Source organism: Scophthalmus maximus, chromosome 7, assembly GCF_022379125.1.
Source record: "Scophthalmus maximus strain ysfricsl-2021 chromosome 7, ASM2237912v1, whole genome shotgun sequence".
NCBI lineage: Eukaryota > Metazoa > Chordata > Actinopteri > Pleuronectiformes > Scophthalmidae > Scophthalmus > Scophthalmus maximus.
Window position 1 is genome coordinate 13,626,143 of NC_061521.1, and position 19,451 is coordinate 13,645,593.

Sequence of the window (19,451 nt, forward strand, 5' to 3'; positions counted from 1 at the left end):
GCGGGAGGAAGAACACGGAAGCGGCACATTTGAAAACTGACGGGAGAATATTGCGTCTAGAGGCACGTTTGTCAATTGGAGGTCGCAAACGCGGAGAGATAGTTTGTATGGGGCAACTGCTCAAAGGTGCCCGGCGATTGCAGGTACCTGGAGAGGGAGTGAGATAAGACAGTGGGTTTCATACAGTGCTGCTATTTACCCCACTTTTTCATAGCCGCCCTATGGCTGTGGTCAGGAGTGCAGCACCAAATTCGGGGCCATATACATAAGCAGCCCCCCTCGTAATGTTTCTTGAGGGAACATTACAAAGTCACTGGTCAGTAGATGACAGATCCTCATGCTGAGTCATGAGGATCTGTGGACTAAACCACTTTTTGTCTTTTGTAAGGGGTGAGAGGGCCCTCAGAGAACATCCATACATAGTTCAGTCTCTTAACCAATGTATTCAGCCAATTTTTAGTTTATGTTATGACACTCATTACTTAGAAAACACTAATTACAAACAAAAAAACTTTTCCAGGCTCTCCAGCCAACCCCCTTTTGTTCCGGTCTGAATCCTGTAGAAGGATGACGCTGGTTTTCCAGTGATCTGATTGGTCAGTAGTTGGATTGGGGACTGGCTATGATCTCTTATCTCGAACTGAACATGAATTGAACCGGCTCCAGAGCAGGTTATTAGCCGCTCAGCATAAGTTACCATGGTGATTTACCCCGGTAAGAAGAGAACCAACTTCGTAGGACAGAAAAAACCCTGAGTTAAAACTATAACTGCAAATCGTATTTCGTAGTACAGTGAGAGTTACAGATGTTAAAGGGGCAGTAAGCGATTTTAATCCAACACAGTTTTTGTAAAATTCTGCGCATATTTCCTCACGGTCCACTATTTGTCGGTTCTGTGTGTTCACCGGGAACAAATTCAGGTTTTCCGCCGCAACCCTGGCTCTGTTAATTGAAAAAACCCCACTGAAAATGGTGCGGACCACACCACAACAATTTGTGTGCAGTTTGTAAACATCACTCCCCAACACCTTAAGAGACGTGCTAGCGACATATGCTACAATTTAGTTTGGGCCTTGTGGTTTACGCGTCTGTCTCCCATACCTGAGCCTGCGTGTTTGCCAAAATTGCCTATTGCCCCTTTAAAGAGATGCCTTTAAAAAATGTATTCTACATTGGTATGGGAAATATAATCCATTATTTGAAAGAGACAGGACTTATACAACTATTTTTTATTTATTTAGTCATTCATTCATTCATTCATTTATTCTTATTTATTTATTTTGTTGTATTTATTTGGCAGATAACTGTGGTTCAAACTCCAACACACTAGGTGGCGGTAACGAGCCTTAACGATCGTTGCCACCCGGCCAGAAAAGGGTAAAGGATGAAGAAGACCAGGAAGCGGAGTTGCTCCACGGGGAACACGGCGCAGGGAGCCCACGGGAGCTCCTCTGGCCGAGATGCCAACATGCAGACAGAAGAGCACGTAGCTTGTCCAGTAACCGATTTGGAGAAATCTCGCGGGACATTTCGCGTGCTCGTCGGCGCAACCGGAAGCGTCGCATCCTTGAAGCTGCCTCTGTTGGTCTCCCAGCTTCTCCAGCTCCCCGAGGTGAGCTGCTTCGCATTGATTCCTCGAATGATCAGGGAGGTGTCCGATCGGCCAATCGATGAATAAAATCACTTCATTAACATTGTCTAAAACTTTTGCACTGTAGTTTTGATACTCATGCAACTGCAAACATTATTGTGCCTCTGCCTGCAAGTGCAATCATGGGCACGACCTCAACCACAAGATGGACATGTTGCAGCGGCTATACGCAGCAAAACGACCATGGCAACAACATCACAGCCATATATAGTGTCGTTACAGTCATTTTATTCAGCCACAGTGCTATTTCTTGATCACATTTAACCCCACGATTCTGTGATAATTCCTTCTGTATGTTGTAGTGTTAGACCCACGACATGGTCTCGAAGATTTAAATCAGTTACTTGCTATTTGTAGGCGTCTCTTTTTAGCTGTTCAAGTTCTCCACACTGTAGGAAAAAAAAACAATAAATATGTCATTTAAAAAATCCCTGTCATTGATTTGTTTTACGGTTTAGGTGGATGTGAGAGTGGTCACCACAGAGCACGCCAAGCACTTCTACAACCCTGCAGACATTTCCGTAAGAGTCTACAGTGACAAGGATGAGTGGGAGGTAACGATGGCTTTGTTTGATTTCCCATTATGACATTATTAACTGACAGTCTTCTGACATGACTGTTCATATTTTAATGGTTAGTATTTTTATTCAAATATTAGACTGATGTGCTAGATATCATAATATTCATGCTTGTGAAATCAAAACTAACTCCATACTCAAGATCACATGGAGTGAATTAAGGGTGGCATCTGTCGTCGAGGAGTGACTTGACACATTTCCAGTTGCTGCGCTTGAGCGAATTGTGAAACACGGTCAAGGGGCACGAAACATTGAGAATCTCTCAAGTCTAAACTATCATACATTCCACAAAAGAGGAGAGGAAGTGAGTTCCTCATTGGTTGTGTGCCTAACAGCATGTCTCTGTTGCAGCTGTGGACGCAGAGGTCTGACCCGGTGCTACACGTTGAGCTGAGGCGCTGGGCAGACCTACTTGTCATCGCCCCCCTAGATGCAAACACTCTTGGAAAGATTGCTAGTGGAATATGTGACAATCTGCTGGTGAGGACATGACATTTAATCTGATTCCCTAAAAAATAGTTGTGGCGAATAATATTCTTTTTTTAAACATGATTTCTCTGAAATGATTCCCGAGCTGATTTGTCTATGTTTTTGGCAGACATGTCTGGTAAGAGCCTGGGATACTAGTCGACCTCTCCTCTTCTGCGCTGCAATGAATACACATATGTGGGAGCATCCCATTACAGCCCAGCAGGTATCCAGGCTGAAAGAATTTGGATACGTGGAAATCCCCTGCATTGTTAAGAAGCTAGCATGTGGAGATGAAGGTGGGTTTTAATGCAAGGAAAACTCAAGATGTTAAATATTTAGTTGTTTGCTTAATCATGACAGTTTAGATTTTAATATTACCTCAACAGTTTTAAAGCGTGCAGGTTATGTACTAACTAATTCTTACTTTATATGACAAATAAGTAGCTGTAAAGGTAGAATAAGCAGTAGAGCTGAATATATGACAGGGAATACAATTGAAGGAATGACACTGAAAGTGACGAGCAGTGTGTAGATGAGTACAAGGTAAATCCTGACATACATGGTCCAATGGTGAGTTAATTGGTAAAATTTGCACAATGGTATAGGTAAAAGTTTTATAACAACTAGGCACACTGCATCCGGACAACTGTGCGAAAATGCCCAAATTGTTGTAGCCCTTGGCGGGCGGGCTAAGGTACTGGGCTCTCACCTGTGAGCCTTGGCCAGAGGACTTGATGTAGGAATGTGACACAAGAAAAAAGAAACATTGACAGCTCCATTTACTGGCAATTAGAAAAATCTCCACATGCATTTTGGTGTAAAGGTATGTGTTTAATTTGCACTTGCTAGTGTGGTATGTGGTCTGTATAGATTCTTGAGGTTAGTGTGTGTTACCACTTTGTGTCATCACCCTCTTCACAAATTTCGTTGATTTGCTTTATTATAAGTTGGGGACACCGTTTAGCCTGGTATTCAGTACATTTTGTCCATCCCTCTTATTGTATGACAGATTAAACTACTACTACTATGTTAATTGGTCTATTTTCTTGTGAATTTGATTAGAACAAGTGAAAATCTCAAGAGCAGATTTTGAATGTCCAACCCCATACAAACATACGTATATACCAAGGGAAGCATCAGCCGTCAGAATGAGACTTACCAAGATCTGATAATTCCCTATATCAGTTGTCAAAGGACCCTGGTGCAATTCTTAAGGTATTAACTTGCACAAACAACTGTAAATTTAAAGGAAAAATTGCATTCTCACAAAAAAACATGCAGGATAGCAGAAAAATAAAGGCTCCAAGAAGAAGATAAAGAATAACAATTTTCAAATGACGATTAAGACCAACCCTGCGTAAGTTCAAAATAATCTGTTTATTTAAGTATGTGTGTGAGTTTGGATAACGTGAACAAGGGCTTGAATGATCATTTGAATTATTGTTTCCTCTTTGTTGCAGGTAAAGGCGGCATGGCAGAGGTATCGACTATTGTCAGTGTTGTCAAACAGTATCTTCAGAAACCAGATGAGTCATCTCAGAAAACATGAACGTCACATCGTATTGTTGTCAGCTGGCAACAAAAACCAACGAGATGTAATGAAAAGTGCGATGACTGCTCTTCAAAATGCTTCTATACCTGACAACTTCTCCCCTTGGGATCTCCTAATCTTTGTGCATTAGGACTTTTATGACCTCATGGAATATCCTAGCATTGCTTAAGTACAACCTCAGCAGCCTATGAGACAGTATCTGCAGTCCCTTTTTCAGGCCTTACCAACAGCTACTAGAGCAACATTTTAAACAACTAGCTTTTCTGCGTATCATCTAGTCATCGGGATACTGACATTATTAATGGCTTGTTGGAGAGCGATTTCAAATTCAAAGAATTGAAATGAACTTATTTTGTCATTTAAGCCCCCTCTTTTTCTGCAGTGACATATGCATCCCAAAATTACACTGAAATGTGTGATGTTTCCGTTTACAAAGCAGAATGTCATTGTGGACTTCATGGAGCTTATGTACAGTATATAAACTGAGAAATGCAGTTTGTGCATCTGCATTTTTTTTGTCTTAATATCTGACATCCACACCTACTTAACAAAAAGGTGTGTGCAATCATGGCTGTTAGTACTGTCAAGCTGTTGGGTCACAGAATCTCTGTTTCGTACTCAGTGGTGGTCTGGATCCTTCCCCCAGCAATTGGCAAAGATTAAATTTTTTTTTTTTTTAAATCACCTATGCATTGCATCAATCATCGTGCCATAACGTGAAGGTGCATTTTTTTCAATAGTTTCAACTAGGTTTGTGAATGTTTTAATGTCTTTCTTTTCATCTTCATAACAATATGCAAGTCAAATACCAGAGTGGCTTTGTATTTTATTTTGAGATCATGAGATAATTATTATCATAATGAGATTATCATTAGAATTTCACACATCCTGTAGCGTGCAGAGAAACAAATGTTCACTGCGCCACTGCCAACAAACTGCTTAAGCACACTGCAAAAGCAAAATGCTCAAAATAAGTATTTATTAAGTAGGCGAGAGCAACATTTTCTTATTTGAGTCAGTAGTAGCTGTCATGGTGCCTATGGGGTTAATTATGTTGAGACAAAGTACCGTTTCCCTCAGGGCAGTTTGACAAACTGGATTTTCTGCAGTGACACAACAAAACTTAGCTGAGGTACGGATGCCTCAGACTGAGACCAAGTTAGTACTGGTATCAGTCTCATATTTCAGCAACAACAACATGACAAGTTCTGCCACACCTATGGAAAACATATTTTTGTTCTTTTAAACTGCTTAAATGTTTTAATCAAGAAACCAAGGGGAGGCAGATGCATCTCAATCCAAAGTCAATCTTCACAGATGCTTGAATTTATTTATTATTTTTGCCATGACTTTAAGAACTAAAGGTGAAAAATGATGAAATCCATGGTTCACAGTAGTGTAAGACATGTTTATCTTTGTGAAAACCGTCCATCTCCCGGCAAAGTGAAACATTCCCATCTGGATTGTGTCAAGAGAATGCAGATGACAGATGTTGAAACAAACCAGACAAAGGTTTGTTTCTGTTGTCGGAGAGAAAAAGCAGATGGTAACAACTGTCTTACTGGTAATAAACTGAGAGGAACTCAACCTTGTTGGTGGTAATATTGAAGGTATGTCTCCTCTGTGACGTTATTGGAAGGAGTAGCACACTTTTTATACTAGAGCTCTAAATTTACTGTAAATCCTCAAACATTTTCATTAACAGACCAAAAAAAAGTGGACAAGAACGCAGTTGCAAAATTCCACATGTACAAACACTATCTCAAACAATGCTTTGGATCATCAGACTTACACCTTTCATTGTTTAATGGCATACTAAAAAAAAACATACAAACCTTCCTGATTTTTCTGAATTGTGCTTACGTTTTTTTCCTCTCCGTGCTATTCAGACGGTTGTATTTTATCTTGGTTTATCTCTGCGGGGGAAATTTGGTTTGCAAATAACCCAGGGGACATTGTTGCTGTTGAGCTGCACATGGCGCCGTGTGAATGGCTCCGCAAATAAAAAGCATCCTACCATGAGCCATAATTTGTCCTGCTGCCATTGGCTGCTGTGTGGTTCTGTTATTAATGAGGCCAGAGGCATGTTACATCAGCCCCAGCAAAGAAGGGAGTGTAACTGCGACCTTGACAACACTGGGTCGGTGTGGGCCTATAGGTGGGCTTAATGGGGGAAAAAAACATTGTGTTCTCACAACTATGATCAAATCACCAGAACTGCAGATAGGCTGTAGTCAGAGGCTGTGTGAACTGATCAAAGATTAGAAGTGATTTCAAGACTAAACATCATCCGCCTCTCTCTCCTGCCTCTTTACTTCCTGTTAACAAAAGAAAAAGTTTACGTTGAAAATGTTCTCAATATTGTCACAAATAGTATTATCATTCTCTGAACTCTATCAAACCTCTTGGTATTACGTGTGAATCCCACAAATTCCAATACTGTTGTAAACAAAGGTTTTACGTAGCCAAACATTAAGAAAAAAAAAGATTAAGCACCAAATTAACACCAGAATAACCCCGTAGCATAACAGTGTACGACAATCACAAAGCAGCCTTCATACTGAACTGTCACCAGCCATTCATTCATACTCGCTACCATTATTAACTTTATTTTAAAATTTAAGCCTAAAAAATTGTCTATTCCTGCTTTAAATTCAATAATTCATTTTTCAATGAATATATATAATATGATTATGGGTTTTACTACGTGCGTGTGCTATGATAGATAATTGTACGTTAACTTGCTGTAGGTTAAATCAGATATCAACCTCAGTGCAACCACAATGTGCTATCTCGTTCTCTGTGACTGTGTGTGCACGTTCAGGCGAACATGCGTCTCGTGTGTCTGATGCAACTTGCGCTGTCCCTAGGCTCAACACGCAGCTTCTGGCCTCTGGGAACATTCGGCAGTCTTTCATCAGAAACGACATCCTGAGAGATCAGCTGCTCTGCTCCCTGTGTCGCCACACACTCCCACTGTTGACGTCTCAAAGTGGTAAACACTGCGTGGACTCACTCAGGAGCGAGTAGAAATGAATGAATCGCAGGTCGCCTCGAAATGTGTGACGCATTGTACTTAATACGTTTATTATATCATCTCAAGTATTTATAGATATTGAAATGCGTGTTACGCAAAAAGCTATTATGAAGTTGTGTGTCTGCCATTGGAAGCATTATGGGAATAATTTAATGAAAGAACCTTGTAACTCGTCAAGCTTTTTAAATTGACCTGCTATATTGGTGCTGTGTATTATTAGGAACAGAGGGAAGTTTCACAGAGAAAAACGATCTTAAACTATACTGTGTATAGGTCCTCCTATAGAGGACGTAGGAGCTAAAACTATCTGCAGTTTCACAGTTTTCTGTCTTTGAATGCTGCATCTATTTTCCTTTCCAGTTCAGTCAACACAACTGACTATGAGACATGTACTGGACAACGGCAACCACCCGCTGCACAACACCTTCACCAGGCAGAGGACTGCTGTCCCAGTCCAGCTCCATCAGACTGTTCAACAGCTCCTAGTCAAGGCAGGGAGGACAATAGAAAAGGACAATTTATTTCAACCTTCATTTGCACATCCATTTTCCCGTTTTGCACTGTCATGAGCTAGTTTTTTATAGTTATAGTTTAATATTTAATTTAATTTTGTATTTTTATTTCATGTAGGATTGATGTATGTTTAATGTGTGTATGTTTGTAAATGCTGCTGGATGCCTGAATTTCGTAAGTATCTACTAAACTAAACTATGTGTCTTTAAAGCATCATTTTTGCCCTCCGTGTTTGAACAACTGTGTTGATGTGCCCATATGGCACATTGTTACCCCCTCGATGCCTTGTGTTGGTTCGCCTTAAGGTGTAATGCCATGGTAACTGGAAATGGGGGAGATGTGCGAGCGCTCAGTGGGGAAAAGTCCCTGCCTCCACTCCTCAGTCAAACCCCTTGATGAGCATCTCTTTACCCGCCGGGCCACGGGGACTGATGGAAGCCACCAACTTGTCTAGACTAAACTGTGGCAGCCCCCCCGGGACGCACAAATTAGACTCCAACTCACAGGTGAAGAGGGACTGGAATGATGCAAGTCCTACAAGACATTAGCTCATTCAGAGGGTTAATCAAGTGGAAGAATTCCGGTTCTCTCACTGTGATGTTGGGTTGTCTGTATCTCAGCATAATGACCTCATCAAACTACTCTACTCAAACTATTACCGTGTGAAGTATCTGTGTTGTACACTTGTGTGTGTCAGTGCTCATGGACAAACTAAAACGTGGGACATGATCGATGAGAAGAGGTGAAAAAAAACAAAACCTGCAGTCTGAATGAGGTAATGACTGACCTGATTTTATCTTTGGTCAACTGAAGTCAACCATTAACTACATTAGTCCGACAAATGGTGAATCTGTATTAGAGCTGCACTCAAGCCTCCCCTCACAGCAGAGTTCTTTCACTCAGATTACTTATATTGGTAATTCTGTGCCTTTAAAAAAGATAACTCTTTGGCTATTTCACTTTGCAGTTCATCAAAGCTTTTACTCTTCTGAGTACACTGAAAAAAGAAAACTGCTTACCAACTTGATACAGAAATGGCTTCAATTGGTAACACAAAGAATTTGTTTAAAAAAAAAATCAAATTATAATAAACAATTAGTACAAAATGTAACAATTCCACTGCATTGTCCCTGTCCGCAGAGCAAGACTTACTATGATCACAATCATGCTGTCACCAGAATATCATCAAATTCATTTTCTAATTCTTCCAGATGTCAAATAGTATTATCTTCCATTAAGAAATTAATGAATTCATGCAAAGGACAGGATGGTGTCTTATTTTGGAGAACTCAGAGAGGAGTAGAATCTGTGTTATCTGTCAGGGAATTAAAATAACAAACATGACTCCTAACTCTTTCTTTTTGGTTTCTGGCGTCAGCAGCACTGGGTACAGCAAATGAAACGGAGAAAGTCACCAGCAGGAAAACATCACATGAGCAGAAAACAAGCCGTGGGCAGACAGAGGGTGTGACTCCGCCTATTGATCAAAGACCATCCTCCTCCCTTTTGTCTTTGCCTCGGTTTGTTAACTTCTCCAAAAGCCGCGTGGACTCGGGGCGAGCCGCTCCGACCCTCCCAGGCCTGCGCCTCGTTCCGTGCGACTTTTCCTTTTTGGCGCATCCGGCCCAACAAGTCCACCAGAGGACCGACTGCTCCCCCGCTCCTCGAGCAGCTGCGTTTCATGGAGGCTTCGTGGGAACCACGTCTTGCCATCACGACCGCGAGGTGAGAAGAAAGTTATTCTCCGATCCAACTTCTCAATCAACGGCAGATAACGAGGCACATTGCGCAAGGAGGGGGGGGGGGGAAAGACAGTACCCGGTCGATACCCGGTCGATGAACATGTGAAAGTATGTCATGTAGGTATTGTCTCTGCAGTGCATCGCAAACATTTGGGACGATGGTGTGTGTGTGTGTGTGTGTGTGTGTGTGTGTTAATCCACTGTGGTTTTACTTGTACCGTGTTTAACGACGCCTTCGCATCTCGCATGGAAATGAGTCGCACTGTGTCGAGCACTTGCACATCAATCATTTTCATATCATTTGCGTCCTTTTTATTTTGGCAAGCTGTCCGTGGACCAGCTCGTGCGCTTTCTGATTGCTCCCGATCTGCGCACACACACACACACACATATACATATATATACATGTGTGTATGTGTGTGTATATATATATATATATATATACACATACACACATGTATATATATATATGTGTGTGTGTGTGTGTGTGTGTGTGTGTGTGCTCTAGAGGCTTCGGCCTGCCTTGTCTGCCAAGAGAAGCTGTGGAGAAACTTTTTTTTGGGGTGTGAATTTCAAGTTCCCTTTTCCTCACGTCTGCTGTCAGGGCGTGAGCGGTGTTGGCTTTTTTACTGGTCAGGCGATGATGGTAACTGTCGGAAACCGGTGGTTGTTGTTGTTTCTTGCAACGTCACGTGAACCTGTGGACATCTTTCCACTTGGCAGAGTCATGAGATTAATGATTAATAACTGTTTTTTGTATTAATAGACCCCCCCCCCCTTCCCCCCACGTGGTTTGGGTCTCAGCATGTCCGTTTGGACGGTTTGCTTTCGGAAGTCGCTCTCCATCACCCTTGCCCCCCCCCCCCCCCAACACACTCACACACACACACACACGCACCCCCCCCCCCCCCCCCCACACACACACACACACACTCAACACCCCCCCCCCACACACACACACACACACACACACTCAACACCCCCCCCACACACACACACACACACACTCAACACCCCCCCCCCCCCCCCCCCCCCCCACACACACACACACACTCAACACCCCCCCCCCCCCCCCCACACACACACACACACTCACCCTAGCGAGCGCGGCCTTTCGGGCCGTTGCAGACTCCCGTGCTGCGCAGTTTCCTCTGCCTGCACACTAACCACACTTCTACTCAGATCAGCCTCCATCGCGCTCAACAGGATGAAGCGATAACATCTGCTCCGACCGACTGCTGCGCTCTCTGACCCCGGATTCCTTCCCGACGAGGCCCGTGTTGGGTTGCACAGACAGTGTGGTGTGTCATCCCACAACGCGTTCATCGCAGCCCTGCAGATATAAAATGTAAAATGTCATTTTGACACCGAGTCTGCTGGATATGTGTGTTCATTGGCTCTGACGCAACCGGTTTTCGATATTGGCACGTTATTCTCTGAATTTACATAAACAGAATATGCAGTTCCGTTGCCGGGTCGTGCAAATTCTTGTGTGGTGGAGTTATGAATTCATCACGTGATGAGGTCATCTTTCTCTCTCCTCTTACAAACTGACAGTGTCAGACGGATTGCAGGTGCTGCCTTCAGGTGCCCGTGGGAAAAGGCGGAATGAAGAGATGAGCGTGCATTGATAAAAAGGGGTAAATCCAGGGACAGATACTACATTCACCTCAACTTCAATGATATTGAAAGAGTTATATATTCAGCATTTGATTGGCTCCAGCCCCCTGCAACCCTAAAAAGATAATCAATACTTTTCCTTTTTCTCATAAGCGCTTCAGTAGACATATGAAACCATCAGCTGCTGTCACAAATCACAAGTTTCTATTACACAGTATTCATAGGGAACTAACACATGCTGCATCATAAAAAATAGCTCCATTTGCAGAACAAGGGTGAAATAATAAGATTGAAGAAAATTCAGGGAAAATGTTGAACTTCTGTATTTTGGGTCAGAAAAAGTTTCCTTGATTAGTTGATCAAAAGAAAATGAATCACATCACATAATGTTCAATAGATTTATTTGAATTAAAACTATCTTGCTTTTGCCATTGAATATAGCATATATCAGAGTTGATCCCTGCATTAATGTCTTATGGTAAATTGAGCCAAAAGAAAGACTGTATTTCTTTACTTCATTCAATATCTCAGAGGCAGAGACTAATATTAGTAGAGGTAACAAGGGGAGAACCTACTTCTTATTGTTGAAATGAATGCCTTAAACTCTATTTGTCTATGAAGGGAACACGGAAGGACATCACCACCAGCGAGCATCGGCCAGTTATGGTATATGTGATGACATGTGATAAACCGCCAGATCTGTTAAGGTTGAGAAAATGCCTCGGGCTAGTTGTTTTCTAACAATGACTCATTTTAAGTATTCAAAGTGTTAATTTGTCTGCTACGTATTCTGCCTTCCAGTCTGAAGGATGAGGTGGGAGTGTAACTAGGTTTATGAAAGGCATTCATCTCTAAAGACTAATTCAGCTTAAATATTTTTAAAAATGAATTCAGATGTGTAATTGTTTTTTGTATTTTTTTGTATTCTTAGATCTGGAACCATATCGGTGCACCATCATAACAAAGTTACTACATGATGAACAGCCAGTCAATGCAGACCCTCATTGGCCCAGTGATTCAAAGCAAGATGCCATTATTCAATCGGACTATAGCAGCCACGGTTCTATCAAAACCACAAAATATGTCTGGCTTCCTGGATAAGCAGACAATGCAGTACAGCGGGGCCTACTTTACGTACGACCCCAGACTAAAGGATGGAGCAGCAGTCACTTCACCCTGGAGCAACTCAAAGACCTCTCTGCTGGATGGCCGAAGTCCTATGAGTCACCTCTCTGGTATGGAGGGACAAAACCCCGTATTTTACAGGCAAGACAGCGGTTCTTCAGAAGAAGGCCATTCTCATTCTCCCTCTGTGTGTCACGCGCCAGTAAAACAGGGCTTTACCTTATACACTAAAAGTCCTGGAATCAGCACTCCTATAGCTGCCACACCAGTGGCCGTTAGGAAACAAACAGCTAGAGGTGAGAATGCATCTCCTGCATCAGAAAACTCTGTTTACCTTGCAATTCCTAAGCCAGTTTACAGATATAACCCCTGCTGTAATGACCTGGGCTGTGTGATGGGACAACGATACACCATGGAGCACGGCTCTCCGAGGATACCAAACACCGTATATGAACAGGACTGGATGCACACTGATGCTCACTATGCCGAAAGAGAACATATTCAGAGAAAAACACGAGAGGCACTGCTGCAACAGAGAGGTTTACAGTTTGACCCCAGTGCCGAACCACTGAAGAGGGCCCATGTGGAGACATACGGCCCAAGTACAGTAATGATTGACCCAAACTACAGCAGTTACCCCTGCACCCCAACTCGCACTCTGTTTGGTTCTTTAAGTGAGCAGAGCCAACGCTTACAGACTTCCCCAAGAGGCTACCCTAGCCTATACCCCTCCCATCCGACATATGAGCATATGACCTCAGAGGTTTATCAGGAACGCTCTCCCATGTCCAAATATGGCCCGCTAACACAGCACCCAGTCTTTTACTACTCCCAAGCAAATGAGGAGGTACAAAACAGCACACGGTGTAAAAACATTGGCAGTAAGCAGAGAGAAGATGTCCCTGTTATACTTAAACGCACAATCTCGAACCCCAGGGAGCATTACACAATCCCTCAGTCACTTCATGGTGAAATTCCTATGCCTAGCACTGAAACATTACCAAATCATTCCTTTATGCACGACTTTGACTATCCATGTTATGCAGTCCCTAGATTTCATTTAAATGCAAGCCATGTCAGAGCGCCTCTAAAAAGGCAACATGAATCGCCAAGTTTTTACAGCATTAATGTTTCCCCAACCAGCCAACAAATGGATCACCCCTTGGCGTCCGCAACCATCGCACACAGGGACAAACCCAACACCAGCCTGCACGCTGTCCTGTCACAACCTCCCTCACCATTCCGCAGTGTGGATCCAACCAGCCCCACCAGATGTCTGAGCCAACCTGGCATCCCATCACCCAGCATACAAATGAACAGATTTTTTCCCCCACTCTCCGGCCGGCACATAGACCAACACATCCTTCCACCAGGTGGCTTCAACGTGAACAGACTTGTGGACTATTCCTCCTGTGAACCCCAGGTTACATGGCCAAAACAACCAAAAGCCTTTCCCGTTTCCCCGGCAGCATGGCTTCCCAGATCTCCCAGTCACAGTCCAGATCCAACCCACACAGCTCTAACTAAAAGTGCAAATGTTAGAAAAATGATTTATTCCCCTGCTATTGCAACAGGAAATGACTGCAATGACCCCACGTCCAGTTCAGAGAGCACTGTTCTTAAACTGGCCCTGAAGAGAAGCTTTTCTCATCCATCGCCACCCACCAAAATAAAAGAAGAGGGTAGGGATTTATGTGAAGGGGAACTCATGAAGAAAAGACAGAAGGTGGAAATGGAGAATGGCCAAGTAGGAAATACAACTCACTCTCCTCCCATGCCAGTCATTGGCAACGTCTTCAGCCTGGCACCGTACCAAGCATACCTGCAGGTCTCGCTATTCCCGAGCAGAGCACCTCAAAGAACCGTACAGTCTTCTGAGCATTGTGAAGTCAAACCCAAGCCTGACATCAAAGAGAAAATGCCTAATGGAGATGAACGGCAGTCTGCTATCGGTGTAGTTACCAGAGAAATCTGTCCAGATACTTCAACGGAGAAGTCTGTTGTAGAAATCTTAGAACACAAAAATATTAAAAAGGAAAAAATAGATCCATCAGACACAGATACCACAGTAGTGTCACCTGTTAGTCAGATGGACTACAGTAAAGTCACGATCAAAGAAGAGCCTGAAGAGAGCTGTTCATCTGACAGCAGGCCCATGTTGGTGATAAAGAAAAGTGAACCTGATGAACCTGATGGTACGACCTCATTAGCAGACGGAAAGGAGACGTCAGACGAGTCCAAAGCGGCGGAGACAAACTCATATTCTCAGGGTGATGCATGCACACTGCAAAAACAGGTGGCAGCACTTCAATCCAAATCCATTACTCCACCGCAAGCATCTGAGAGCAAGCTAGATTTTAAAAATATTCCTCCCCAGTGTTTAAAGCTTTCCACCTACAATATCCTTCTCCCTGATATGAAACATTCCAGCCTTGTTCCACCACCACCACCACCACCACCAGGGAAGCCACCTGCACAGCCGAAAACTGACTTCATACCCAAACTAGATCTCCAAGTGCCAGTCCGCAAGCACTTCCTTGAGTTGCACCATTCCCTCTGCAAGTTAATCTCTAAATCTGTGTCGGCCTCTTCCGAGCAGGAGCTCAGAACCTGGATGTCCCAGTTGCAACTGACCGAACCCGCATCTCCGACAACCAAAGTCCAGAAAGTGACGTGTTTGTTGGGTGTAAAAGCCCGAGAGGTGTGGCTGAATGACGAGATGAAGTCGGCCCTCCACAAGGTCCTCGAGAGGTTACGAGAGTACACGAGCCAGGAGCGCTGTCCCTTTCCGCATGTCATGCGAACGGGGGCGGTGTTCCTCCCCATGCTGGTGACGAAGGAGCTGCTGTTCCCGATGGTCCTGGGCAGCTTCATCGACCAGGTCCTGCACGAGCATAAAGTGGAACTTCGGCCCACTACGCTGTCCGAAGAGAAGATCCTCATCCAACTTCATAAACGGGCCTGCTCCTCCCGGCTCAGGAGGCTGATGTCCCTCAAACACTTGCCCGACATCTACCCGGACGTGGTCAACCTTTTGCATTACGCTTGTGTCTGCAAACATCTGGGTGAGTGCATGTTCACTTCAGAGTCACTGACTTAATGTGATGTAATGAATGTGTGTAGTGCTTTGAAAGTTTTCCTTGTAAAGGAAGGAATGGATGTTGCAGTGATCTAATCTTAGGTAAAAATACATGCGAGTCCTTTTCCATATCAATGCTGCTCTGGGATGTTTTTATGTCACGTAATCTCTTGGTGCTGTCAAGTCACACAAATAAGAGTCACATCAAGCAATAACTCATTGGGGGGCTGGAGACCACTGCTTATGACTGACATGGATGCAAACAAATGTTTATGATGGAGACAGGAAGTGAAAGGATAATGGACCCCTACTTTAGTATGTATACACAAACTGAGGGCTATTAAAATAAGATTAGACTACTGCTGCAATTTATTTTGTCACAGTACAGTCAAAAAAAATGTAAGTCATGAGTGAAAAGTGCCTCTGTTTCTTAAATGAGTGCCAGTTGTTCCTACTGTTACTTATAATGGATCACAAGACACATTTAAATGACTCACATGACACTGTTACAGATATAAATCCTCGCTTCTTGACACATATTTGGACAGAATATTCCTTTAGTGTGATTTCTGGAAATCCCCTTTGGTTTAGTGATTATTTTGGATTATAATATAAGAAATCTATATATACATATTTTGACAGTTAACTTTATGTAGTTTTCCTTCAAACTGTCTTGTCGTAGTCTTTTTTTTGCTTTTGTAAAGAACAAAGCAAGCATACATATTCAATGTAAAAATCTTATTTTATAAAATTTATTTTTTACAGAATCAACTTCAGCTGATGTCCAAAAGAGAGTCCAGGTATTTTTTTTTATTTTTTATGTTGTCCCTCAATCTCACTTTTCTCTGCTTTGAGACTGTTCTTCATGAGTGTTTTGTTGGCATTAGTTGACCTTAAAGAGTGTACGGCAGGCTGTCGGATCACAGGGCTAGAGGAAGGAAGTGACGACCTGCAGCATGCGGGGGGATTACACTGTGCACTGGCACATTTTTGCTTTCAGAAGATGGTGATCATTATTTGTTCACCACCTGTGCTCTGTTAGAAGGATAACGTTCGTAATGTTTGGTTTTGTTACAGTCAAATCCAATGGAAAGAGCAAAACGATCCTACGATAGCTATTCATTTATTTGGCACATGCATTTGCTAATCGTTTTGGGTTTAATCCATTTTCTTGAGCAGTTCACATGGCTTGTGAGCACTTGACTTTGTTTATCTGAACATTTCCCTTGACTGATAGCATCCCTTGTAAAAGTTGAACCTTTTTTCCCAGCCTTCAAGTTTCCTCCCACAGCCTTCTATTCTCTCTCTCTGCAGAAAGGGTGTTTCATGGTGGAGGATCCTGCTGTCCAATCACTATCTGCTGATATTAATAGAACAGGTTCTCATTGCTCTTGTGTGCTGAATAAGCACGATGGAGGGATTTTTTGACCTGTGTGGAGGTGTTGCTCTTTGCGGTTGGTAGCTGGATTTAGGAATTGCATCTCAGAAACAAAGATTTTTTTTTTAATCAGAACCTCTGAACATCCCACTGACATTTGCAGTCCAAATGTTCCTCCTGTCCACTAATCAAATTCTATAAACTCTAACTCTTACCTTCCGATTTTGTCAGCAACCTAATTTTTATATCCACCATATTTTGACCTCTGCTCATTGCTGTATTCCCTGTGTTGCAGGATTAGATATGGACGATCCTGCTAGCAGAGTGAGCGATGACGGTAGTGAGGAGACTCCTTTATTTTCACACATCAGTGCCTCACCAGTCTCGCCCCCAGCGTCACACTCACAGAGACACCCACAGGACCTGGATACAAAAGCACACTCAAACACGAATAGAACAAAAAGCAGGGTTAAGAGCAGCTCGAGGCGCATGTTTCTGGACTACAGTTTGTCAGATGAGGAAGAGGCTGATGACACAGAAAAGACTGGAAATGGAGTCATGCTGAAAGAATGTTGCAAGAAAAACTGGATGTGTCCTTTATCCTTGGACGAGCTTTCTCCCTCTCCCACACAAGAGGAGGGATACTCCAGTCTGCAGCCCGGTAGTCAGTCCCCAGCACCAGCCGAAGCTCCGCTTAGATCTGAGAATTGTTCAGGTGTGATTCTCAAACTGAGACGGATGTTTAGCGAAGGTCTCAACAGAAAAAAGGCCTGCTACCAGGCAGTGTCGTCCTCTGGGACATCAGCTGATCCTCCCCTCTTAAAAACGGAGGGTTTGGAGGGAGAGGGGAGCAACGAGAGCAACCTTCACAGGAGGACGCCCAAAGCAGCCCACAGGTGGCAGAGAACCGGTGGCTTCTCTCACGCCTTAAGACCTCTCAGCAGCTCTTCTAAAAGAAACAGATCACTCTTAAAGATCAAATACTGTCCGTACTTGTCCGCCTGCCACAGCGCTGAACACAGGAGGCGCTGGGTCCTGCGTTCGGCTGTCCAGAGGGCCCGGAGGGCCATGAGGTTCTACTACCCAGACCTGGTGGGGAAGAGGATCCGCCATCTGTATGAAGAGGACGACAAATCCGAAGTGTGGTACAGAGGAGAGGTGCTGCGCGTCCATGAGGCCAACACCAACCCTCTCAAGACTTTATTTGAGGTCAGGTATGACAGTGAGCCAGAGTGGAAGTACTATCTGGAGCTGCTGATAGACTATAAAAAAGGCTGGCTCAAAATTGAAGACTAGTGTCGACATAGATTTGACTGTGCCAGTCGTGTTTTGGTGAGTGCCGTTTTTTAATTGTTTCCTTTCTTTTTTTCATACTAGCCAACAACAGGCTAATAAGCCTTAAATTATCTGTCTGGCTTCCTGAAAAATGAAGTTGGACTGGATTTCCTTTTTCTTTTTTGAGGTCAGCTAAATATCATTTGTCACCTGAGAGCTCACATTCTCCTTCAGGGATGAACAGTTTGCAGCATCCAGTACTCGTCCTTAAGCTCTTATCAATGATTCGCCTGGGGTCTCAGGTTTATTTACTAATTAGTTTGTGGTAATGTGAAAGAAATGCAGCTGCCTTTTCATCCCTGGGTTAATTTTTTTTAATTCCAAGCAAATATGCAATTATGTGTTTGTCTCATAAGTCATTAGTTAGGTAGTGACTAGTAGTTTCCAAATTTTTTGGTTTGCTAGTGTGAAATAAGAAACCAGCAAATGACAATTTAAGAGTTTCGCTGTGCGAGCTACATGTATGTAGGTTTACAGTAATGTAAAGAGTGCCAGTCTTGTATGTCGTCATAGAGTGATTGTTTTTTTACCCTGATGATTGTGGTTAATGTTTTATTGTGTGTTGCTGAGGCTGGACAGGCAATAATGTAGTTGTGTACCAATCTGCTCAAGATGTCTCCGATGACACAGGCTGCTGAGATACCACGTTCCCACGTCACGGTATTTTAAAGTGCTATGAACCTCGAGACTTTCACCTCAAATCCGATTTTTATTTTGTATCATTTTTTAAGATGTCTGCAGACTGAATTGTTAATTATTGCTCTTACGGTTGTCTTAAATAAATGTGATGACTCCCATGTTTCGTCTCTGTTGAAGTGGTTTCTCCCAAATATATATATTTTTTTATAACTTCTGTTTTAGAACTAAACTTTTTGAACTTAGGATTCACAGGATTTCTCAAACATCAACATATATCTTTACCACTGTGTGCATCTATTGTGGTCGAAACTATTCCAACCTGTCACCCCCAGACCATCCATGAGGGTTTTGTTTTTTTTCCTTCCACCATATCAGTATACTTGTTAATGACAAAACAGTGTCTTTGTCCCCATCCGGTGGCAAGTGTTTAGTTGCAAAAAACTTTCAAAGGTGGTGTTAAGTTGGAATCTGTATTTTCAGGGGATGGCAGAGCTTGTACAAGTGACGAGTACATAGTGGTAAGTCTGTCAAGGACAGTTTAAAAACATTGATTGTGGAGAAAGCTTTTTTTTTATTATTTATTTTTTTAAGTGGCAGCTGCCTAAATAAAGATCATTGTGTCCATTATCAAACAACCACCCATGCCAGAACAATGTTGCAACATTTTGCACTTTAATATTTTCTCCAAAACAGACAACTAGTTTCTCCCACATTTTTACACTACTGGGAAA

General features: G+C 42.9%; 2 protein-coding genes across 9 annotated transcripts; both read left to right on the forward strand.

Annotated features, from left to right (window-relative positions):
* ppcdc (phosphopantothenoylcysteine decarboxylase) lies at window positions 1-8,457 on the forward strand. Of its 7 annotated transcripts, none has more exons than XM_047333412.1 (7): window positions 1-143; window positions 1,331-1,612; window positions 2,110-2,205; window positions 2,581-2,709; window positions 2,828-2,996; window positions 3,763-3,915; window positions 4,161-6,281. In XM_047333412.1, exons 2-6 carry the CDS (start codon window positions 1,385-1,387, stop codon window positions 3,867-3,869), a joined length of 729 nt encoding a protein of 242 aa, XP_047189368.1. In that variant the 5' UTR covers window positions 1-143; window positions 1,331-1,384; the 3' UTR covers window positions 3,870-3,915; window positions 4,161-6,281. The 7 variants fall into 7 exon arrangements, 6 of the variants coding, with proteins under 6 accessions (XP_047189368.1, XP_047189367.1, XP_035498679.1 ...); XM_047333411.1 differs by lacking the exon at window positions 1-143 and adding an exon at window positions 610-714; XM_035642786.2 differs by lacking the exon at window positions 1-143 and adding an exon at window positions 645-714 and having other exon boundaries at window positions 1,301-1,612.
* Window positions 8,458-9,148: 691 nt separating this feature from the next.
* Window positions 9,149-18,878, forward strand: c7h15orf39 (chromosome 7 C15orf39 homolog). 2 transcript variants are annotated; one of them, XM_035642772.2, is made up of 5 exons: window positions 9,149-9,527; window positions 12,096-15,354; window positions 16,134-16,168; window positions 16,683-16,746; window positions 17,042-18,878. In XM_035642772.2, exons 2-5 carry the CDS (start codon window positions 12,138-12,140, stop codon window positions 18,040-18,042), a joined length of 4,317 nt encoding a protein of 1,438 aa, XP_035498665.2. In that variant the 5' UTR covers window positions 9,149-9,527; window positions 12,096-12,137; the 3' UTR covers window positions 18,043-18,878. The 2 variants fall into 2 exon arrangements, with proteins under 2 accessions (XP_035498665.2, XP_035498666.2); XM_035642773.2 differs by lacking the exons at window positions 16,134-16,168; window positions 16,683-16,746 and having other exon boundaries at window positions 9,150-9,527.
* The last annotated feature ends 573 nt before the right edge of the window (window positions 18,879-19,451 follow it).